Source organism: Salmo trutta, chromosome 4, assembly GCF_901001165.1.
Source record: "Salmo trutta chromosome 4, fSalTru1.1, whole genome shotgun sequence".
NCBI classification, from domain to species: Eukaryota; Metazoa; Chordata; class Actinopteri; order Salmoniformes; family Salmonidae; genus Salmo; species Salmo trutta.
In genome coordinates this window covers 48,934,627-48,960,531 of record NC_042960.1, presented here as the reverse complement: position 1 = coordinate 48,960,531, position 25,905 = coordinate 48,934,627, and the positions used below count along the sequence as shown (strand labels likewise).

At 44.4% G+C, this 25,905-nt stretch overlaps 1 protein-coding gene across 1 annotated transcript in view; it reads right to left on the bottom strand.

Annotated features, from left to right (window-relative positions):
* Window positions 1–25,905, bottom strand: part of LOC115192503 (cytosolic carboxypeptidase 6) — a 460,539-nt gene that overhangs the window by 157,918 nt on the left and 276,716 nt on the right. The window contains exon 5 of the mRNA XM_029751097.1: window positions 17,168–17,384. Within this exon, the coding sequence (XP_029606957.1) occupies window positions 17,168–17,384 (217 nt within the window). The remainder of the gene's footprint in view (window positions 1–17,167; window positions 17,385–25,905) is intronic.

Sequence of the window (25,905 nt, the reverse complement as noted above, 5' to 3'; positions counted from 1 at the left end):
CACCATGTGCTGTCACTACTTTTGTTCCCCAGGTCTCGGTTCTAAGCCCTCTTCTCTTTTACTCCTGAGGTACTGACCTGTTGCATCCTCTACAACGACTGTGATTATTATTTGACCTTGCTGGTCATCTATCAACGTTTAAACAGCTTGAAGAACAATCTGGCCTTAATGGCCAAGTACTCTTATCTCCACCCGCACAACCAGAAGAGGACTGGCCACTCCTCAGAACCTGGTTCCTTTCTAGGGGGGTTTTGCTAGCCACCGTGCTTCTACATCTGCATTGCTTGCTGTTTGGGGTTTTAGTCTGGGTTTCTATATAGCACTTTGTGATATCTGCTGATGTAAAAAGGGCTTTATAAATCCATTTGATTCCCTATACACTCAGCTCCGTCATATCCTCTCATGGTCCCTCCTATCATTGATATGCGGATGACACTAAACTACTTTTCTCATCCCCTCCCTTCTGACACCCAGGTAGCAACACGCATGTCTGGCAGCTATCTCAGCTTGGATGTTGGCCCACCACCTCAAGCTCAACCTTGACAAGACGGAGCAGCTCTTCCTCCCGGGGAAGACCTGTCAGCTCAAAGACCTCTCCATCACGGTCGACAATGCCACAATGTCCCCCTCCCAGAGTGCAAAGAATCATGGCACGACCCTGGACAACACCCCGTTGTTCTCTGAAAACATCAGAGCAGTGACTCGCTCCTGCAGGTTCATGCTCTACAAAATCCATACAGTACAACCTTTCTATTGCCCTTGTGAGCCAATAAAAAACAATTGTTCACAAAAAAAGAGTATGACCTTTTCTCACACAGGAAGGGCGCAGGTCCTAATCCAGGCATGCATTCATACCCCGTCTGGACTACTGCAACTCTCTGCTGGCTAGGCTCCCCGCTTGTGCCATCAAATGCCTGCAATTTATCCAGAACACTGGAGCCCACCTGTTGTTCAATCTTCCCAAATTCTCCCATGTCACCCCCCTCCTCCTCACAATCTACTGGCTTCCAGTCGAAGCTCGCATCCACTACAAGACCATGGTGCCTGCCTATGGAGCAGCAAGGGGAACTGCCCCTCCCTACCTTCAGGCTATGCTCAAACCCTACATTTCCAAACCAAGCATTCCGTTCTGCCGCCTCTGGTCTCTTGGCCGTCTCACCCCTATGGGAGGTCAGCTCCCGCTCATCCCAGTTAAAGCTCTTCTCCTTCCTGGCACCCCAATGGTGGAACCAGCTTCCTTCTGAGTCCCTACCCATCTTCTGAAAACATCTGAAACCCTATCTCTTTAAAGAGTAACTTAAATAAGACATCTCAGTCTTATCCCCTGCCAATTTTCTTTTTTTGATAAAAATGCACTTTACTTTTTCCACTAGCACTGACTTTGCTGATAACTACTTTATTGAGGAAAAATGTACTCACTACGACTGAAGTATGTGGTTGTCACACCTAGCTATCTTAAGATAACTGTAAGTCGCTCTGGATAGCGTCTGCTAAATGACTAAAATGTCAAATGTAAAGTTCAAATGAAATAAGCGTACTCAAAATAATGTAACTACTTGGGGTGATAAATGACGTAGTATTTACACTTTCTGCCCTAAAGTAGGTTGATGGTCTTTTGGTTATATTGAAGTAAACAGTTACATGCCAGTATACCGCCTATGTGTCACGACTTCCGCCGAAGTCGGGTCCTCTCCTTGTTCAGGCGGCGCTCGGCACTCGGTGTCACCGGTCTTCTACCCATCATCAATCCACTTTTCATTTTTCATTTGTTTTGTCTTGTTTTCCTCACACCTGGTTTCAATCCCCTCAATCACTTGTTGTGTATTTAACCCACTGTTCCCCCCATGTCTTTGTGTGGGATTGTTTATTGCTTCATGTATGCGCACGTTAGACTGGTTGCGCTGGGTTATGTCACCTAAATAAAAGGCTCCGTTTGCTACCCAATATCTGCTCTCCTGCGCCTGACTCCCTTACAGCCATTTACGCATACCGACACTATGACCTCCTCTAGTTGATCAAGGACAGAGTAACAACTCCACATTTTTGGTTGATAAAAATAAAACAGACACACATGAAACCTTTCCAATGTAGTGTTCCTGTAGTTTTAGTACTGTGTAATTGTTGTTGAGACAAAGCTCTTGAATCAGAGGGCTTCCATCGTTCTGTCATATCGTTTTTCCTCTCACCAGTGTGCCTCAGTTCCCAGAATTTTGCAACCCTAGGACTGACAATCAAATTCCCTGGTTTTCCAAAAATCCTGTTTGGAGGATTTTGTATTTCCTGCTTCTTCCCTCCTTATTAGGGGAATCCTTCAACTGGGATTTGGGGAAAACCTGAACATTTTGCAACCCTAGTCAGTCCCATGGAAGAGCTGCTCCGTCTCAGAATGAGCAGGCTGGCTTTGAGAGGGAGACGATGCCCTTCATCAGCATCATTCATTTACAGTATTGAATCATTAGGAAAGCCCTGCAGTTCTCTCTGCAGAATGGAGCTGTCTAGGACACAACATATTACTGCACACTAGCCACTAATCTGAATGGACCAATACATCCTATTTCAATAGGCATTCTTCACACATCCCGCCAAGTGAGGGAGTCAATTATATGTAGAAAAAACAACAGCAGCAGCAGTGCTGTAATTGTGCATTTACAGTATTTACATGAAAAAAAAAACAGGTTTGTCATGGAGAGAGAATTGTTGTCCCCCAATTCTTGCTTTCACTGTGCCATGAATTTTCATGACAGTGATTGATTTGGATGTAAATGGAAGGCTGAGGAGACCTGTGAGTAACTAGTTAAACCAGCCATTTAAAATCAGGCCTGTCAAGAGGAGAGCAAGGGAGACAAAGACAATTGATCGCTAGGTGAAAAGAGATGGACGCTGGAAGCCCAGTGCAGCCGCTTTGTGCCTTTCCAATGCAAGTTTCAAATCATAGGGTGGCAGCTTGACGGCTCCACAATGGGCATCTATGGGATGCTATATCTGACATCCATCGTCAGAAAGGTTATTTCCTTTTCAAGTTGCCCCTCCATCCCCTTTTCTCCCTCACCCCTCAGCCTCTTCATCTCCTTCAAATCAATGGGGAAAAGTCATTGAACATCAGAAGGTAAGTCACTGAATAGATATCAGATTCTTCTCATGACAGAGCGCTTTTGTGCATGTGGATGAGACTGTTATTTTCCCTCCATGCTCTGTGGTAGCAGCGGGGGGAAATGTGAAGATTGATCTCTTACAGAGGTCTTTATGGGACAAAAGTTTAATGTCTTCAATTCATAATATAAATAATAGGTGACAGCAAGCTAAAAATCTGCCCGTCTCTACGTTGTTTCCATAGAAACCAAGGACGGATAAGGAAGGGCTGTCACCATTACTCATCCACAAATCCCTAATATTTAAACATTTTTCAGGAATGGCATAAACTTTATGACGTATGACAGGTCGAAACTTCCAAATGCAGCCTGGCATGAAAGTGACATGAGTAATCTTTCTTAACATAATCCAATTATATTGGCATTGGGCTTAATGCACTTATCTTTTCTTATTGCATTCTAAATATATCATTAAGTGTCTGCTACAGTAGCAGTGATCAGAGGAGGGTCCATTCTTGGTAGAGCCATGCTCCTCTATGACCACAGCCCCTCTCCTTTTACTCTGCTCTCATACCTAATGAACAACTGACCATACAAACAAATTAAGACACATTTTGATTTCGCTAGGGGCTTATAGTAATACAGTACTGTATATTTGGGGAGAGTGGAGAAATATTGAGCTTTAAACAGCTTTTCGTGTGGCTCCCATTCAGAGACTAATGCATTCAGGGGCTAATGCATCAGACACACTACTGTGGCCAACACAGAGGAAGACAGAGGTAACAGTCTGATATAGCTGACTATATGGCCTACAGAGGTTCAAGAAAAAGCATCTAGAGAGAGAAATCCTCTATATGAACCACACCATTTTCATCATAAATCCTACATAACTATGGGGGCTCCCGAGTGGCGCAGCGGTCTAAGGCACTGTATCTCAGTGCTAGAGGCATCACTACAGACACCCTGGTTCAAATCCAGGCTGCATCACAACCGGGTTTGGCCGGTGTAGGCCGTCATTGTAAATAAGAATTTGTTCTTAACTGACTTGCCTAGTTAAATAAAATAGCAGTTACATAGTCAATGGTTTGTCATTTTAATTTGAATAATTTAATTCCCTTTCATATCAATCCCTTTCATATTCTTAGGACTGGCTATATTTCCAGGTAATCTCTCTTCTTTAGCAGCACAGTCGACTGCTCATTTGCATATAGCTGCCGATCTGTCACTCCAAAGTGATAACAAGCTGCTGTAAATGTGTTGCTAACTCGTTAGAAAGGATTTTCTAAATAAAAATGCAATAATTACATTGAGATTCTCTCCAAAAGGAATGAAGATGGTAAGGGGAAAGCTTACAGATAACACGTTCAAAGAATCAACTAAATATTTATATGAAATGAAAAAAACAATACCTGCTCCTTGAAATACAGTATTTATTTTTGCGTTTCCCTCTTTATTTCAATAACTGATCAAAAGGAACTCCCACATAGAAACCAATTGATACAAGAACAAACAACTCCTACTTTTACTCCATTCTGAGAACAATATCATGCACCATTACAGAATTTCCTAGCATAACCGGTGCTACACAGATGAATAGCCATGCAGATAGGAGTGAATCGACTGAAAACAACTACAACCCCACTTGGCTGTAAGTCCAGGTGCATCTCCTTGACAGCCATGTCACCCTTCCCTCCCTCCGACCCCTCCCATGCCCCCTCTCCAGTCAGGGTCCCCCTGAGCCCCCCGCGCCCTGGACCCTCCAGCCTGCTCCGCTCCTGCTGTGATGAAAAGCAGGCCGCAATTCCTTTCAATTTTCCCAGTCTGCCCGGGTGCCATTAAAGGCAATCGACTCAGTGAATAGAGGCACTATATCACAATATGCAGGTGCAGGCATGCTGAAGAGGAGAGACATTGTGCCTTTGGAGAGAGAGGAGCTGGCATCCATCTCTCTCAGGCAGACGCTTCAGCACTGTGAGGAGGAGCAGACACACATGCACTGGGGCTGGGGTGAGTTGACGGAGAAAGGAAAAGGAGAGAATAGAAAGTGGAGGAAAAACGGGCCCTGTCACATCCTTCATTTTTTCTTTACTTCAGGTAAAAATAAGAAATGTATTTTTGTGCAACAAGGGAGTGAAAAGAGATGTGTGGAATGGACAAGAGTATTTGTGTGGGCGGATAAGGGTCCAGGTGGGCGTGAGACGTAGAGGAGGATGACTGGAGATGTTTGTTATCAGTCGTCTCCAGTCCCCAGACATGTCAGGGCACTTGGGCAAGGCAAAGTGAGGTAGAGGGGCTGAGCCCAGAGGAGTATGGGGTTAGGGCCTGTGGCCAGGATGGAGGCCACTGTTCTGTAGAAGACCCCACGACCACAGAGAGAGAGTGAGAGAGTGCTTCAGTGGGCCCCATTCCCAACCCTGACCGCCCTAAACACGCTCTCGCCCATTGCCTGTCCTGCCTATGACTGCCTCAAGGCCCTATGTGTTTTATTTATAGTGAGGCTGCCTCTTGTTGTTTTATTAATCAGGTACACTACTTCCTCTCCTCACGTGTGTTTATCTTGCTGTGGTCAGCAGCATTTGAGGATGTCTTGTGTGTGACAGACAGGCTCATGAAAAAAAGATAGGACTGTGATGAAGATCAGACTTGTGTAAGTCTCGGAGGCTTTCGGAGTTTTTTTTTTTTTTGCACTGCAGGGATGGATGCTCCTTTCATTGACTCTTATCCTCACATTCAATTCCATGGCAGTACATCTCACCCACACCGACATACTCTAAAGGGGTCGTTCCACGATAAAAGTGCCTTTAAAAGTGCCTAAACTTAATATTTAATTTTAAAAGCCTGTTATAGTGAATGAAGTGCCCTTTAGTATAGACCACATGGAAAATTCAATAAATGAAGAGTTTATTTCCCAAACGCTATATCCACCAATTTTTCACATTTGTGTTTTTTTCATCAGAAATGATTGCTTGCGGCCTCCGAGTGGTGCAGCGGTCTAAGGCAATGCATTGCAGTGCTTGAAGCATCACTACAGACCCGGGTTCGATCCCGGGCTGTGTCACAGCCGGCCGTGACCGGGAGACCCATGAGGCGGCGCACAATTGGCCCAGCGTCGTCCGGGTTGGGGGGGGTTTGGCTGGTAGAGATTTCCTTGTCCAATCGCGCTCTACCTTCGCCTCTCCCCAGTGGTTACAGGAGTTGCAGCGATGGGACAATACTGTAACTACCAATTGGATATCACAAAATTGGGGAGGAAAAAGGGCTAAAAGGATTGCTTATAGGTACCTTCGTGTGTGTGTGTGTAAAATAGTACAGTTCTTTATAGAAAAAAAATGTTATTTGTTACATTTGACCGTGGAAAAAACGTAGCCATACTACTTGTTTCTCTGAGAGTGAGGCGGATGTATAGCATTTTGCAAAAAAACATCATAGTGTAAAAGCAGGTTAGCAAGTTCTACTCTTTTTGCCAATTTTCTGGTGTTTTGTGGTGGAAAACTGAAAGGGTCGAGCATAACACATCAATTATGTTACCCCACCCTTCTGCACACAACAAGGGGTGGATTTATGGCTTATTTAAGATGAAATCGTCAACCCTGTTACGGTCAACCCTGTTACGGTCAACCCTGTTACTTTATTTGGCACTTAATAGGCATGTACTATAGTACTTATTTTGAGATGGAAATGTGGCTTTTATTTATACTGAACAAAAATACAAACGCAACATGTAAAGTGTTGGTCCCATGTTTCAGCTGAAATAAAAGATCTCAGAAATGTTCCATACGCACAAAAGCTTATTTCTCACAAATTGTTTGCACAAACTTGTTTACATCCCTGTTAGTGAGCATTTCTGCTTTGCCAAGATAATCCATCCACCTGACAGGTGTGGCATATCCAGAAACTGGTTAAACAGAATGTCATTACATAGGTGCACCTTGTACTTGGGACAATAAAAGGTCACTTTAAAATGTGCAGTTTTGTCACACAACACAATGCCACAGATGTCTCAAGTTTTGAGGGAGAGTGCAATTGGCATGCTGACTGTAGGAATAGTATAGTTGAACATGTGCTCTTTACTACAGAATGTAATTGTTTTGTTGTTGAAAAGTTACACGACACAAAAAGGTACTCATTTGGTGGAACAACCCAGAGAGCTCCAACTGTCTGGCTACAACTACTATGCTATGGTAACAATGGAGAGAAGTACTGAGTGCTGTATATCAGGCTTGAGGACTTCACTTTGTTCAGCCTTTCTGAGTAAAAAAAACATTTCATAAACAATTATTCTCACACGTATGTTGAGGTCTAGGCTATAACTGCAGGCAGGGATAAAAAGGACTAGGTTCCTGATGATTTACCCTGACAGTAATTCCATACCCTAGCCTCCAGCTTATCAGAAACAAATTTGTCTGTATCGATCTCTACAGTATTGAAGATTCTAAACCAGAGCAAGATAATCTTCCCTTTTGGAATTAGACACACAGACACATAGGATCGGTCCCCAAACCAACTGGGCCACATACACACTATCATCCTTCTAGGTAACGTTTGACAGGCTGAAGTTACCAGAAATACACTAGTATCACACACTTATCTGCAGCCCAAAAGATGTGATAGGAGGGAGTGATAATGAATATCCATCTCCAAATTGAATGAGCATACTACAGGCTATGTATCTTTCTCCCCATTCAGCTGAAGCATTCAGAGCATAGCATCCTCATCTGCCACAGACAGGCGCCACAGCCTCTCCTCCCAATACCTAAATATGTTTTTCGCCCATTTACAACAAATTAAGTTTCCATCAAAGTAAATTTCAAGCTTGGCTGCATTTGGAGGGTGAGCAACTCTTTTCATACATTTTCATTATTTTCTCCTAACAAATTATCTACTGTAAAGCTTGCTCCTCTCTCCCCCTTCTCTCTCTCTCTCTCTCTCTCTCTCTCTCTCTCTCTCTCTCTCTCTCTCTCTCTCTCTCTCTCTCTCTCTCCTCTTTTCTCTCTTTTTCTTTCCAGGGTCCCAGGTATGGATCTAGGAATGGAAAGCAATTACACTGTCAGAAAAGTATATCCTGACTTATTAAAAAACCTGAATACTTTTTTCTCTTCCTTTGACACATGAGAGAGGAGGCCTGACAACAAAATTAAACAGATACTTTTTTTTACATGCACAGTCCTCCATCCATGGAGTCATCTAGAAAGCAGTGGTTAGTAAATATTCATTGGCGGGCGGCAGAGAGAGAGATAGACGGCAGTACAGAGCTCTGTGGCTGGGATTAGAATTCTCTAAGAGAATGAGAATCTGAACACTGCAGGGGCTCCATTTGAGAAAGCATCACTCTTCCTCTGTCACTCGACAACTCAGTTCCCTAACCACCTCCACATGACTCCAACGCTGCCCTGCCTGCCGCTAGGCAGCACCTACAGTACCCACCTCCCTCCACAAAGCTTTTCTTCCCACACTGCACCACCATTACCCAGCTAGCCACACCACTGAGCTTAGTGTTGGTGAGAAGTCTCTGGCCCAGACTGAGGTTCCAGGGTCAGCTACAGTACCACTTCTCCTCTGTTGCAGAAGTCTTCAGATTGTGAGGACAGGGTTGTTGATGATGGAGGAGATCTATCTAGCATAGGTGAGTGCAGTGGGAGAAAGGAGGACAGACTGAGAGGAGGCTCTGGCATGGTGTTGTATCTGAGGCAGAGAGAGAGCTGCTGCCAGCTAAGTGACAAGAAAAAGCCATTCTGGGTGATATCCTCCTCTCCATAAAGTACCTCTCTCTCCTCTCTCACCACTCAGATGTTCTATCTGGTGCACAAGCTTGAGAGAGAGTTAAGACTTAAAGGTGTGAGCCATTTCCAATTTCAAAAATAAATATCTCTTACAGCAAATCTGATATATTTTTGCCTGCATTATAATAAGGATCAATTTACAGTTTTGGAAGTCAACTTGGAAAATACACCACTGTCTGACAACCCCTCTACTGAATAATAGTCCTACCACATATAGGCTATGTTACTGCCAATGGCCACTGTCTCCACCACACAAGCCATACCTTTTATCCAGCCCACTCCATATTTCCTTAGTTACTGTACTATACAGTAAGATGGCATTGATATAGGGGTCTTGATATACAATAAAGCACTGGGACTACAGCTTGGAGGAATCATTGCCCCAGATGAAAGGCTCAGAAAAACCCTTTTATCTTCAATTTCATGTGGAATAAGTTCACTGCTCTACTGTTGGGGTCAGAGGGCAAGCCATTGATGCAACCTCGCTGAGATAAAACAGGTGAAACAGACCCATTTATATCCCTATGCACATCCAGCCACATCAGCACTTTCTGTTGGAATAGAGGTCAAAGACCAATGAAAGCCAATGGAAAATACTGACAGTCCACCAGCTTCTTGTCATAGCAACCAGAGCCAGGGACAACCATCAAGCAGAAGTGATCATGCATGACCCCGCAACCTCAATAAGAAACGTAGAGTCGGGGTCCGGTGTATGACATTACAGGCTATTCAGATATAGGCAAACACTATTCCTCTAGTTCAGGGTGACAGCAAGACATCAGAACTAGATATCATCTATTCCCTCGACCTGTTCCTAAGTACTTCCACTTAGTACTGTTGCTGTATGTGATATTGTGCTCTCAGCTCATACCGATGATAATGAAGGTAGATTGGCAGGCGGTCTGATGGTGGACCAACAATAATAATAATAATAATCGTTTGGTCAACAGTTGGAGAGCTCTCCAAATTAGAACGCCATCATAGAATCATTCATAGAAGAACCAACATGTCAACAGTATCCTTGAACGGGGGATGTGAAAGAGTGGGCACACAAAGAAGAGCAGGATGCTTCATGATATTGCGAGAGACACTTTGGCTGCTGTTAAGCCAGTAAATAACTAGACTTCATGCAATTACCCAGCAGCCTGGTTTCAGACGGCACAGCCATCCATCCGCCATGCAATAGGAAAGACAAGCCTAGTCTCCCTCTCTTCTCTAGCATCAGCTACTAACGTTCCAGTCAGTCTGACCTTATCTCCTAGTGGAAGGTAAAGTCGCTATTGATTAAATCTTGGCACACAGTGTACAAACACAGTGATAAGCCCAGCAGACCGCCGCAGTGCCAACTCCGTGGGCCAAAGGCCCCTCTCATCCTTTATTCCCACTAACAGGCACCAGGACACAGTCCACTACAGCCTGTCTGCAGGAGACCCAGCGACCATTAGGACCGCAGAATATCACCTTCCCAGACCAGCACATCCTTTCCAGCTTCCCCATGCCTCCCCCTCCTTGGAGCCTTTGGATGGAGGAGCCTCATAAAAGTCTATGTGAGCTGCGGGATTCCACAGAGCCCTGAACGTTTGAAAGTGACATCCACAGGGCACTGTAGAAGACCTATTATTGTAGACGAGCTCGGTTTTGTGAAGCATTCAATACTCCTAAAGGAGCAAAGGGTGTTGTGGATATTACAGCAAGCACTGTGTAAGCTCTATTGTAACCATGTCCGTTTATTGTTTCAAATTTGAGGAACCTATTTTCGTTATTTCAGCTGCACACTTCAAAATTAAACAAATCCTGTGTGTTGCACAATACTTTAATGGTGATTATTTCCTCTTGAAATATGTATTGTGGAACTTAGTGGTGGCAGGTGAGGGGTGCAGGCTTAAGGATGGCCATCGACTCCTCACTCTCATTTGCACATTCATCTTAGATACGGGCTGCAGATACAGGCTGCTTTTTCAGAGGTAAAAAAAAATTGTAACACAGTTGGCCATCATGACAGGAAAGGAATGGTAAAAGTGCTTTCACTGAAACTCCTACTCTGCTAAGAAAATGCTTTGTCCGTGTGTGTACTAGCACCAATACTGGGCCCTGACTGTCTTTTTAGTAGTCAATACAAAATAAATGGTGGAATAGTTTTAAGGAAACTTATACGTGGAGTGCGTACACTTGTTAGCAGAGAAAGGTCCAGGCAGAATCCATTCTGTCTACATGGACTTGTCCCTCACACAACTGTCAAGGAATGGATTGCAGGAGAAATGTTCAGACAGTGAGAGAACAGGGGAATGGATACAGTGCATGACCCTTCCACAGAAACTCTATAAAACCCTGTATAAAATCCACTAGTCCACCACAGACGTGTAGACCATCACAAAGAATGTGTTAGGGTACAAGTAGCAAGAGAGACATCAGCTTTATCCATAAAGTCTGTCTTAAAAGAGACGAAGGAACGAAACCTCTGACCATTAAAAAAAGCCCGAGCTGCCTGTTCTGCTGTTTCAAGTTGTCACACATGAACAGAGGTTTTTCAAACCTCATCCCACATCTCATTGATTGACACCTGGGCAAATGCAGATGGCAAAAAGATTCCCATACACTCACTGACACAAACCTGCACACACACTGCTTAGTATGCTTACAATGCTTTGTCTTCACCTGGCACATACGCCATCAAAAAGCAGTTTTACTACTGGTCCCTGCAGCAGATCTAGGTGCTATAAAAACGAATGCATGTAAGGGGAGTGGGGAAAAGTGAAAGAGAACAATAAAGGGATGGTAGAGAGACGGAGGCTGAAAGGCAATACACAGTTCAAGCATTTGTTATTATCCCAGAAGTGCAATTATAGTAGTCCTCCCCTATTACAGTGGAGCTATGTTCTCTCTATGTGTTTGGTGGAGATGAGGCATCACAATTACTGTAGCTGTTTATTGGTAGGCAGGTAGACCTAGTGTGTCACAGCAGCTTGGCCCTGAGGCCTGCTTCCCTGTGTCTGCTTGTCTTCCACTCTCAAAGCCTGTCACTCTAAGTCGACTTTGTCTCCCACTCATCTTTTCTAGCTTTGTTTACTTTCCCTGAGACAGCAGCAAATGTACTCACAGACTTTACAGTCCCTCATCCCTCCAACAATGAGGGACAGTTCATCTGATAAATCTGAGTAGAAGAGGGGGTTTAAATTGATTCTTTTTACATTACGTTTATTAAAACAAGCACACAGAAAAACTTGAAAAAGAAAAACAGTTGAAGTCGGAAGTTTACATACACCTTATCCAAATATATTTAAACTCAGTTTTTCACAATTCCTGACATTAATCCTAGTAAAAATTCCCTGTCTAAGGTCAGTTAGGATCACCACTTTATTTTACATGCTTTTTCAGTTCTGCCCACACATTTTCTATAGGATTGAGGTCAGGGCTTTGTGATGGCCACTCCAATACCTAGACTTTGTTGTCCTTAAGCCATTTTGCAACAACTTCGGAAGTATGCTTGGGGTCATTGTCCATTTGGAAGACCCATTTGCAACCAACCACGGTTGGGATGGTGTTCTTTGGCTTGCAAGCCTCCCCCGTTTTCCTCCAAACATAACGATAGTCATTATGGCCAAAGTTCTATTTTTGTTTCGTCAGACCAGAGGACATTTCTCCAAAAAGTATGATCTTTGTCCACGTATGCAGTTGCAAACCGTAGTCTGGCTTTTTTATGGCAGTTTTGGAGCAGTGGCTTCTTCCTTGCTGAGTGGCCTTTCAGGTTATGTCGATATAGGACTCGTTTTACTGTGGATATAGATACTTTTGTACCTGTTTCCTCCAGCATATTCACAAGGTCCTTTGCTGTTGTTCTGGGATTGATTTGCACTTTTGCACAAAAGTACATTCATCTCTAGGAGACAGAACGCATCTCCTTCCTGAGCGGTGTGAAGGCTGCACGGTCCCATGGTGTTTACACTTGCGCACTATTGTTTGTACAGATGAACGTGGTACCTTCAGGCGTTTGGAAATTGCTCCCAAGGATGAACCAGACTTGTGGAGGTCTACAATTATTTTTCTGATTGCTTTTGATTTTCCCATGATGTCAAGCAAAGAGGCACTGTGTTTGAAGGTAGGCCTTGAAATACATCCACAGGTACACATCCAATTGACTCAAATGATGTCAATTAGCCTATCAGAAGCTTCTAAAGCCATGACATCATTTTCTGGAATTTTCCAAGCTGTTTAAAGGCACAGTCAACTTAGTGTTTGTAAACTTCTGACCCATTGGAATTGTGATACAGTGAATTATTAGTGAAATAATCTGTCTGTAAACAATTGTTGGAAAAATGACTTGTGTCACGCACAAAGTAGATGTCCTAACCGACTTGCCAAAACTATAGTTTATTAACAAGAAATTTGTGGAGTGGTTGAAAAATGAGTTTTAATGACACCAACCTTTGGGGAAGTAATCTTCTGACTTCAACTGTACATGTACATTAGTAAATTCATGGAGGATAACACACAAAGTCTAGGACTTATTTCCATTGTGGTCCTCTTGTGACAAAATTGCTCTGCAAGATTGGCAACACAGTGTTACACAGTATGGCAGCGAAACATAGAGTGGCTTGCAAAGTATTCACCCCCTTGGCATTTTTCCTATTTTGTTGCCTCATAACTTGGAATTAAAATAGATTTTTTGGGGGGGTTGTATCATTTGATTTACACAACATGCCTACCACTTTGAAGATGCACATTTTTTTATTTATTGTGAAACAAACAAGAAATAAGACAAAAAAACAGAAAACTTGAGCGTGCATAACTATTCACCCCCCAAAGTCAATAATTTGTAGAGCAACCTTTTGTAGCAACTACAGTTGCAAGTCTCTTGGGGAAAATCTCTATAAGCTTGGCACATCCAGCCACTGGGATTTTTGCCCATTCTTCAAGGCAAAACTGCTCCAGCTCCTTCAAGTTGGATGGGTTCCGCCGTTATACAGCAATCTTTAAGTCATACCACAGATTCTCAATTGGATTGAGGTTTGGGCGTTGACTAGGCCATTCCAAGACATTTAAACCACTTGAGTGTTGCTTTAGCAGTATGCTTAGGGTCATTGTCTTGCTGGAAGGTGTACCTCTGTCCCAGACTCAAATCTCTGGAAGACTGAAACAGGTTTCCCTCAATAATATTCCTGTATTTAGCGCCATCCATCATTCCTTCAATTCTGACCAGTTTCCCAGTCCCTGCCGATGAAAAACATACCCACAGCATGATGCTGCCACCACCATGCCTCACTGTGGGGGTGGTGTTCTCGGGGTGATGGGAGGTGTTGGGTTTGCGCCAGACATAGCGTTTTCCTTGATGGCCTAAAAGCTACATTTTAATCTCATCTAACCAGAGTACCTACTTTTTTGTTTGGGGAGTCTCCCACATGCCTTTTGGCGTACACCAAACGTGTTTGCTTATTTTTTTCTTTAAGCAATGGCTTTTTTTCTGGCCACTCTTCCATAAAGCCCAGCTCTGTGGAGTGTACGGCTTAAAGTGGTCCTATTGACAGATACTCCAATCTCCGCTGTGGAGCTATGCAGCTCCTTCAGGGTTATCTTTGGTCTCTTTGTTGCCTCTCTGATTAATGCCCTCTTTGCCTGGTCTGTGAGTTTTGGTGGGCGGCCCTCTCTTGGCAGGTTTGTTGTGGTGCCATATTCTTTCAATTTTTTAATAATGGATGCCTACCACTCCGTGGGATGTTCAAAGTTTTGGATATTTTTTTTATAACCCAACCCTGATCTGTACTTCTCCACAACTTTGTCCTTGACCTGTTTGGAGAGCTCCTTGGTCTTCATAATGCCGCTTGCTTAGTGGTGTTGCAGACTCTGGGGCCTTTCAGAACAGGTGTATATATACTGAGATCATGTGACAGATCACGTGACACTTAGATTGCACACAGGTGGACTTTATTTAACGAATTATGTGACTTCTGAAGGTAATTGTTTGCACCAGATGTTATTTAGGGGCTTCATAGCAAAGGGGGGGAATACATATGCACGCACCACTTTTCTGTTTTAATTTTAATTTTATTTTTTGAAACAAGTAATTTTTTTCATTTCACTTCACCAATTTAGACTATTTTGTGTATGTCCATTACATGAAATCTAAATAAAAATCAATTTAAATTACACATTGAAATGCAACAAAATAGGAAAAATGCCAAGGGGGGTGAATATTTTTGCAAGGCACTGTATAAAAAACGAATACAAGAAACACATGCATTTCATTATTGCAGTTACATCGGAGGGAACATTCATATGGGCACACAAGTTTTTAACCTTTTTAAAGCTGCCCAGAGAGGACATCGTTTTTATGGGCACTCTGAGGTTCCTGTATACAAGAAAGCATCTTTCCCAGCATTACTCCTGAACCTGTATAAGCACACATTAGCAACACCTGATCTGTTGCTGTGGTTGTGTGCATCCCTAACATGGGGAAAGTAATCAGTCCAATATCTGGGCGCAGAACCATAAATAATCCTGTTAACCAGACCCAGTGTAGCGTAGTCAAAATGCCATTGAATCAGGGCAGTGGCTAGCACTCTCATTGAGTCCTTATCAAGCAGCTTGGACATTCTTGGCCAAAACCTGGTCCTAGCGTTACATTTCCCTAGCATTTTATTGGCCATGCTCACACCCCCCCAAGCTTCCATCAAGGATACAGCCCAGGTAACTAACAGAGGTTTTTAAAGTAAACGTGGAGGAACTGTGTCACTGAAAAATTCCAGCCCTGAAGATCTGACAAGCACTTCCAGGCTCATTCTGGGCTGAAATAATCTAAGCATCTGCTGATTTATAATCACGCCTCAAATGTGTAGTTTCATCTTTGAAATGTAGCTTTCCAATCAGTTCCATTTGGAGCTATGACTAGCCTAAGAGCAAGCCATACCTAATGATCAGAAATAATGAGCATTGTAAAGCACTTTCTATCTTATGCCTTCGTGCACAAGTTAAACTGAGAGTGAGAGGCTGATTGAAAATGATATTATTCATGATAAGGCACTCAGTCAAGGTCACTGGTGAATGTCACACTAAATGGCGAGGCTTTTGTCTTACCCCCTGATGATTTACTATAGGTCCATGGAGTCTACATCTGAAAGGGCAACTGTATGTGTAGATATGCACATGTGATCTGTGTGTGTGTGTGTGTGTGTGTGTGTGTGTGTGTGTGTGTGTGCGTGTGTGTGGAGTATATTATCTCCACACACGTATGGTAAGTTCCACCAGAAAACATGTATCATGTGGCTGTGTGGAGCCACTAGAGGGACTGGGGCTCTTTACTGCAGCAGACGGAAAGGTCCCCTCATCCCTCTCTCATTGCAGGTCGTAATGAGAGGGCTGGGCCAGGCTGTCAAAGACCCAGGACCACAGGACATTAAAAGACAAATAAGGCCATAAAACACCTCTATGACTATGCATACTAATCTTTAGTCCGAGTGCCAACTCACTCTGTTTTATGTCTGAATTCATCACAAAGTGCCAGTGCGGCATAAAAGCAGAACTAATACTCTACACTTTCAAGCCCTAATTTGTACTTGAAAGTGTGATAGGACAGTGGGAAGCCTACAAATACAATTCAATTGAATTCTAATTCTATGATGTGAACTATGGAAGGAATATGCTGATGCCTGTTCTTGTCTTTGTTGCCAATTCTGGGCTCCTATTGGTTGAGATATCCACATCATCAACATCATCTGCCCTTCAAACCAAATTTCATAAATATTTGACTCATTTTTATCAATAAATGCAATTTCATCATTGGTGCTTGCAGCTAGCTTCCTTGACAAATGTAAAAAAAAAGAAAAAAAAAGAAAAAAGAACTCTCAAGCATTTCTAATGAGTTTTTCTCCTACAATTATTTGATAAGAGCAAACAGTACTGCAGGCAGCGTGCATGATCCAGTACCTGCTCCTGTGAGAGGTGAGAGCTCTCCTGATTACACGCAGCAGTGCTATCCCTCAAAGGGCAACCAGCGTGCAGCGCTGCACAGGCACAACACAGAGAGAGACAGAGAAACACACTATGGCTGGCTCCCCCAGCCTCCACACCACACCACACCTCCTAGCACAGTCAAGGACGCTACTCCTGTCCTCTCTCAGGCTACAATCACACAGAGTTGAAGAGTCATACTGATAACATGAAAAGGTGAAGCAGAGGACTGCTGGACCTGGGCTGGGGGCTCTCTGGTATTCTGTTGAAAACGGTATGATGAGGGAGAGATGACACACAACGACACAAACACACACGTATATGCATGCAAGCACACACACACACACACTCACTCACCACACTGAGCCCCAGCTGCTCTCTCTGCAGGTAGTCCAGGTTCCTGCGCTCCAAGCTGTCCAGGTAGTGCTGCAGTCTGGTGTAGGTGTAGGGGTAGCAGTAGGCAAACTGGTACACATCATCCTCTCGGTCAAAGCAGAAGGCGAAGGACATCACATAGTTCCTCCGATGGTCAGGGCAACGGTAGTAGTACACATTCTTAGCTGGGAGTCTTTGCCTGCAAGGACAGAAGGATATATGATAAAGGATTTACAGTGAATTCATCTCTCATATACAATACATGAGAATCATTCATATGGTATAAATCTTTACATATTGGAGAAAAAATAAAATATATATATTTTTATTTCACCTTTATTTAACTAGGTCAGTTAGTTGAGAACAAGTTATCATTTACAACTGCGACCTGGCCAAGATAAAGCAAAGCAGTGCAACACAAACAACAACACAGAGTTACACATGGAAAAAACAATAACACAATAGAAAAAAAGACTCTATATACAGTGTGTGCAAATGGTGTGAGGAGGTCAGGCAATAAATAGGCCATAGTAGCGAAGTAATTACAGTTTAGCAAATTAACATTGGAGTGATAGATGAGCAGATGATGATGTGCAAGTAGAAATACTGGTGTACAAAAGAGCAGAAAAGTAAATAAATACAATATGGGGATGAGGTAGGTAGATTGGGTGGGCTATTTACAGATGGGCTATGTACAGCTGCAGTGATCGGTTAGCTGCTCAGATAACTGATGTTTAAAGTTAGTGAGGGAAATACAAGTCTCCAGCTTCAGCGATTTTGCAATTCATTCCAGTCATTGGCAGCAGAGAACTGGAAGGAAAGGCGGCCAAAGGAGGTGTTGGCTTTGGGGACGACCAGTGAGATATACCTGCTGGAGTGCCTGCTACGGGTGGGTGTTGTTATCGTGACCAATGAGCTGAGATAAGGCGGAGCTTTACCTAGCATAGACTTATAGATGACCTAGAGCCAGTGGGTCTGGCGACGAATATGTAGCAAGGGCCAGCCGACTAGAGCCTACAGGTCGCAGTGGTGGGTGGTATAAGGGGCTATGGCGACAAAACGGATGGCACTGTGATAGACTGCATCCAGTTTGCTGAGTAGAGTATGTAAGCTATTTTGTAAATGACATCGCTGAAGTCGAGGATCGGTAGGATAGTCAGTTTTACGAGGGTATGTTTGGCGGCTTGAGTGAAGGAGGCTTTGTTGCAAAATAGGAAGCCGATTCTAGATTTAATTTTGGATTGGAGATGTTTAATATGAGTCTGGAAGGAGAGTTTACAGTCTAGCCAGACACCTAGGTATTTGTAGTTGTCCACATATTCTAAGTCAGAACCGTCCAGAGTAGTGATGCTTTTCCAAGATGGCGTAGCAGTTCAGACGTCCTGTCGTGTCCCGTGTATATATATATATATTTACATATTTTTTTCTTCACTTATCTTTTTACATTTTTTTATTCTAAATACTCAACCTCAAAGCACTCTCCTGCAACCCGCCTCATCAATTAAAAAAAAAAAGAAAGTATTATTTACCTCATCTGAATTCCACGACAGAAGCTAGCCAGAGGTTAGCCATTTTCACTGGCTAACGTTGAAGTTCAGCTAGCTACGGTTAGCTGTCCTCAGCTATCCATTAGCTCGAAAAGCTATCGCCAGTTTTTGTACAGCGCGACTCAGACCAGAGCATATCGGACCTATTCTCTCTCCTTTCCTCGATTTCTACCGCAGGCTCTGGACATTTACACCTGGATCTTGCAGCTAACTAGCTGCTACCTGAGTGACTATTGGCAACGTCGGTCTCGGAATTAACACACACAATTACGGAGCTAGCTAGCTAGCCAGCTGAAGAATTCCGTCAGCCACTCGTGGGCTACTCCTGAGCTAGCCAGCTGAAGTGTCTCCTGGGCTACAACTCACCTATCCTGACCCGTTTTACTGCCGATGCGGAGCCCCATTGGGTCTTCACGACTGGATCACCGACGTTATCTGCCCGAGGGAGTTGTTCCAACTGGCCCCTCCGTCGCGACGTAACCTGATCGCCCATCTGCGGCCAGCTAATCGTTAGCTGTCTTTTCGGCTGCGATCTGAATAGGTCTGTCGGACACTTTTCTTGGGCCACTATAACTAACTATTTTGCCAACTTGGACAGGTCCCCCCCTTCCACACGGAACCCCACTAACCCACAGACGGAAACGCACGAGGCGGCTAAAAACAGACCTCCCTCCCATCTTCCACCAGCTTGCTACCTATGGCCCGGCTAGCTGTCTGATTCTCACTGGACCCTCTGATCACTCGGCTAAGCATGCCTCTCCTTAATGTCAATATGCCTTGTCCATTGCTGTTCTGGTTAGTGTTTATTGGCTTATTTCACTGTAGAGCCTCTAGCCCTGCTCATTATACCTTATCCAACCTCTCAGTTCCTCCACCCACACATGCTATGACATCTTCTGGTTTCAATGATATTTCTAGAGACAATATCTCTCTCATAATCACTAAATGCCTAGGTTTACCTCCTCTGTACTCACATCCCACCATACCTTTGTCTGTACATTATACCTTGAAGCTATTTTATCGCCCCCAGATACCTGCTCCTTTTTCTCTCTATTCTGGACGTCACAGACGACCAATTCTTATAGCTTTTAGCCGTACCCTCATACTTATCCTTCTCTGCTCCGCTGGGGATGTAGAGGTGAATCCAGGCCCTTCAGTGCCTGGCTCCACACCTACTCCCCAGGCGCTCTCTTTTGATGACTTCTGTAACCGTAATAGCCTTGGTTTTATGCATGTTAACATTAGAAGCCTCCTCCCTAAGTTTGTTTTATTCACTGCTTTAGCACACTCTGCCAACCCGGATGTCCTGGCTGTGTCTGAATCTTGGCTTAGGAAGTCCACCAAAAACTGTGAAATCTTCATCCCTAACTACAACGTTTTCAGACAAGATAGAACGACCAAAGGGGGCGGTGTTGCAATCTACTGCAGAGATAGCTTGCAGAGTTCTGTCCTGCTATCCAGGTCTGTACCCAAACAATTTGAACTTCTACTTTTAAAAATCCACCTCTCCAAAAACAAGTCTCTCACCGTTGCCGCCTGCTATAGACCCCCCTCGGCCCCTAGCTGTGCTCTGGACACCATATGTGAACTGATTGCCCCCCATCTATCTTCAGAGCTTGTGCTACTAGGCGACCTAAACTGGGACATGCTTAACACCCCAGCCATTCTGCAATCCAAGCTTGATGCCCTCAATCTCACACAAATTATTAATGAACCCACCAGGTACAACCCCAAAGCCGCAAACACTGGCACCCTCATAGATATCATCCTAACCAATGTGCCCTCTAATTACACCTCTGCTGTTTTCAACCAAGATCTCAGCGATCACTGCCTCATTGCCTGCACCCGTAATGGGTCAGCGGTCAAACGACCTCCACTCATCACTGTCAAACGCTCCCTGAAACATTTCAACGAGCAAGCCTTTCTAATCGACCTGGCCCTGGTATCCTGGAAGGATATTGACCTCATCCCGTCAGTAGAGGATGCCTGGTTATTTTTTAAAAATGCCTTCCTCTCCATCTTAAATAAGCATGCCCCTTTCAAGAAATTTAGAACCAGGAACAGATATAGCCCTTGGTTCTCCCCAGACCTGACTGCCCTTAACCAACACAAAAATATCCTGTGGCGTTCTGCATTAGCATCGAACTGCCCCCGCGATATGCAACTTTTTAGGGAAGTTAGAAACCAATACACACAGGCAGTTAGAAACGCCAAGGCTAGCTTTTTCAAACAGAAATTTGCTTCGTGCAACTCCAACTCTAAAAAGTTCTGGGACATTGTAAAGTCCATGGAGAATAAGAACACCTCCTCCCAACTGCCCACTGCACTGAGGATAGGAAACTCTGTCACCACCGATAAGCCCACTATAATTGAGAATTTCAATAAGCATTTTTCTACGGCTGGCCATGCTTTCCACCTAACTACCCCTACTGCATTCAACAGCACTGCACTCCCCACAGCTACTCGCCCAAGCCTCCCCCATTTCTCCTTCTCCCAAATCCATTCAGCTGATGTTCTGAAAGAGCTGCAAAATCTGGACCCCTACAAATCAGCTGGGCTTGACAATCTGGACCCTTTCTTTCTAAAATTATCTGCCGAAATTATTGCTACCCCTATTACTAGCCTGTTCAACCTCTCTTTCGTGTCGTCTGAGATTCCCATAGATTGGAAAGCAGCTGCTGTCATCCCCCTCTTCAAAGGAGGTGACACTCTTGACCCAAGTTGCTACAGACCTATATCCATCCTACCCTGCCTTTCTAAGGTCTTCGAAAGCCAAGTCAACAAACAGATTACCGACTATTTTGAATCCCACCGCACCCTCTCCGCTATGCAATCTGGTTTCAGAGCTGGTCATGGGTGCACCTCAGCCACGCTCAAGGTCCTAAACGACATCGTAACCGCCATCGATAAGAAACATTACTGTGCTGCCGTATTCATTGACCTGGCCAAAGCTTTTGACTCTGTTAATCACCACATCCTCATCGGCAGACTTAGTAGCCTTGGTTTCTCAAACGATTGCGTCGCCTGGTTCACCAACTACTTCTCTGACAGAGTTCAGTGTGTCAAATCGGAGGGCCTACTGTCTGGACCTCTGGCAGTCTCTATGGGGGTACCACAGGGTTCAATTCTTGGGCCAACTCTTTTCTCTGTATACATAAATGATGTCGCTCTTGCTGCTGGTGAATCTCTGATCCACCTCTACGCAGATGACACCATTCTGTATACTTCTGGCCCTTCTTTGGACACTGTGTTAACAACCCTCCAGACGAGCTTCAATGCCATTCAACTCTCCTTCCGTGGTCTCCAACTGCTCCTAAACACAAGTAAAACTAAATGTATGCTCTTCAACCGATCGCTGCCTGCACCTGCCCGCCCATCCAGCATCACTTCTCTGGACGGTTCTAACTTAGAATTTGTGGACAACTACAAATACCTAGGTGTCTGGTTAGACTGTAAACTCTCCTTCCAGACTCACATCAATCATCTCCAATCCAAAGTGAAATCTAGAATTGGCTTCCTATTTCGCAACAAAGCATCCTTCACTCATGCTGCCAAACATACCCTCGTAAAACTGACCATCCTACCAATCCTCGACTTCGGCGATGTCATTTACAAAATAGCCTCCAATACCCTACTCAACAAGCTGGATGCAGTCTATCACAGTGCCATCCGTTTTGTCACCAAAGCCCCATATACAACCCACCACTGCGACCTGTATGCTCTCGTTGGCTGGCCTTCACTTCATCATCGTCGCCAAACACATTGGCTCCAGGTCATCTACAAGACCCTGCTAGGTAAAGTCCCCCCTTATCTCCGCTCACTGGTCACCATAGCAGCACCCACCTGTAGCACGCGCTCCAGCAGGTATATCTCTCTGGTCACCCCTAAAGCCAACTCCTCCTTTGGTCGTCTCTCCTTCCAGTTCTCAGCTGCCAATGATTGGAACGAACTACAAAAATCTCTAAAACTGGAAACACTTATCTCCCTCACTAGCTTTAAGCACCAGCTGTCAGAGCAGCTCACAGATCTCTGCACCTGTACATAGCCCATCTTTAATTGAGCCCAAACTACTACCTTTTCCCCTACTGTATTTATTTATTTTATTTATTTTGCTCCTTTGCACCATATTATTTATATTTATATTTTAACTTTAACTTTCTTCAAACTACAAATCTACCATTCCAGTGTTTTTTCTTGCCATACTTTATTTACTTTGCCACCATGGCATTTTTTTGCCTTTATCTCCATTATCTCACATCATTTGCTCACATTGTATATAGTCTTATTTTTTTCTACTGCATCATTGATTGTATGTTGTTTTACTCCATGTGTAACTCTGTGTTTTTGTATGTTGTCGAACTGCTTTGCTTTATCTTGGCCAGGTCGCAATTGTAAATGAGAACTTGTTCTCAACTTGCCTACCTGGTTAAATAAAGGTGAAATAGTCGGGCGGGCGGGTGCTGGCAGTGAACGGTTGAAAAAGATGCATTTGGTTTTATTAGCGTTAAAGAGCAGTTGGAGGCCACCGAAGGAGTGTTGTATGGCATTGAAGCTCGTTTGGAGGTTAGTTAACACAGTGTCCAAAGAAGGGCCAGATGTATACAGAATGGTGTCATCTGCATAGAGGTGGATCAGGGAATCACCCGCAGCAAGAGCGACATCATTGATATATACAGAGAAAAGAGTCAGCCCGAGAATTGAACCCTGTGGTACCCCCATAGACACTGCCAGAGGTCCAGACAACAGGCCCTCCGATTTGACACACTGAACTCTGTCTGAGAAGTAGTTGGTGAACCAGGCGAGGCAGTCATTTGAGAAACCAAGGCTGTTGAATCTGCCGATAAGGATACGGTGATTGACATAGTCGAAAGCCTTGGCCAGGTCGATGAAGACGGCTGCACAGTACTGTCTTTTATCGATGGCGGTTATGATATTGTTCAGTACCTTGAGCGTGGCTGAGGTGCACCCGTGACCAGCTTGGAAACTGGATTGCACAGCGGAGAAGGTACGGTGGGATTCGAAATGGTCAGTGATCTGTTTATTAACTTGGCTTTCGAAGACTTTAGAAACGCAGGGCAGGATGGATATAGGTCTATAACAGTTTGGGTCTAGAGTGTCACCCCCATTGAAGAGGGGGATGACCGCGGCAGCTTTCCAATCTTTAGGGATCTCGGACGATACGAAAGAGAGGTTGAACAGACTGGTAATAGGGGTTGCAAAAACGGCGGCAGATAATTTTAGAAAGAGAGGGTCCAGATTGTCTAGCCCAGCTGATTTGTACGGGTCCAGGTTTTGCAGCTCTTTCAGAACATCTGCTATTTGGATTTGGGTGAAGGAGAAGCTGGGGAGGCTTGGGCAAGTAGCTGCGGGGGGTGTGGAGCTGCTGGCCGGGGTTGGCGTAGCCAGGAGGAAAGCATAGCCAGCCGTAGAGAAATGCTTACTGAAATTCTTGATTTTTGTGGATTTATCGGTGGTGACAGTGTTACCTAGCAGTGCAGTGGGCAGCTGGAAGGAGGTGCTCGTATTCTCCATGGACTCTACAGTGTCCCAAAACTTTTTGGAGTTAGAGCTACAGGATGCAAATTTCTGTTTGAAAAAGCTAGCCTTTGCTTTCCTGACTGACTGCGTGTATTGGTTCCCGATTTCCCTGAAAAGTTGCATATCGCGGGGACTATTCGATGCTAGTGCAGTCCACCACAGGATGTTTTTGTGTTGGTCGAGGGCAGTCAGGTCTGGAGTGAACCAAGGGCAATATCTGTTCTTAGTTCTACATTTTTTGATGGGGCCATGCTTATTTAAGATGGTGAGGAAATTACTTTTAAAGAACGACCAGGCATCGTCTACTGACGGGATGAGGTCAATATCCTTCCAGGATACCCGGGCCAGGTCGATAAGTAAGGCGTTTTAGGGAGTGTTTGACAATGATGAGGGGTGGTCGTTTGATCGCGGACCCATAGCGGATACAGGCAATGAGGCAGTGATCGCTGAGATCCTGATTGAAAACAGCAGAGGTGTATTTGGAGGGCAAGTTGGTCAGGATAATATCTATGAGGGTGCCCATGTTTACAGATTTAGGGTTGTACCTGGTGGGTTCCTTGATCATTTGTGTGAGATTGAGGGCATCTAGCTTAGATTGTAGGACTGCCGGGGTGTTAAGCATATCCCAGTTTAGGTCACATAGCAAAACGAACTCTAAAGATAGATGGGTTGCAATCATTTCACATATGGTGTCCAGGGCACAGCTGGGAGCTGAGGGGGATCGATAACAGGCGGCAACAGTGAGAGACTTATTTCTGGAGAGATTCATTTTTAAAATTAGAAGCTCGAACTGTTTGGGCATAGACCTGGAAAGTATGACAGAACTTTGCAGGCTATCTCTGCAGTAGATTGCAACTCCTCCCCCTTTGGCAGTTCTATCTTGACGGAAAATGTTGTAGTTGGGGATGGAAATCTCAAAGGTTTTGGTGGCCTTCCTTAGCCAGGATTCAGACACGGCAAGGACATCAGGGTTGGCGGAGTGTGCTAAAGCAGTGAGTAAAACACACTTAGGGAGGAGGCTTCTGATGTTAACATGCATGAAACCAAAGCTTTTTCAGGTTACAGAAGTAAACAAATGAGAGTGCTTGGGGAAACGCAGGGCTTGGGTTAACCTCCACATCACCCGAGGAACAGAGGAGGAGTAGGATGAGTGTACGGCTAAAGGTTATCAAAACTGGTCGTCTAGTGCGTTGGGGACAGAGAATAAAAGGAGCAGATTTCTGGGCGTGGTAGAATAGATTCAGGGCATAATGTACAGACAGGGGTATGGTGGGGTGCGGGTACAGTGGAGGAAAACCCAGGCACCGAGTGATGATAAGAGAGGTTGCATCTCTGGACGGGCTAGTTATGCTGGATGAGGTCAACACATGCGTGGGAGGTGGGACAAAGGAGGTATCTGAGGCATGTTGAGTGGGACTAGGGGCTCCGCAGTAAACTAAGACAATAATAACTATCCTAAACAACAGTGTGGAAGGCATATTGGCATTTGAGAGAGACATAAAGCGTGGCATAAAGCAATCACAGGTGTTGATTGGGAGAGCTAGCTAAGGCAACAACGGGTAAGACAACAACAGCTAATCAGCTAAACAGGTAAAATGGCGGTGAATGGGCAGAGAGGGTCGGTTAACTACACAC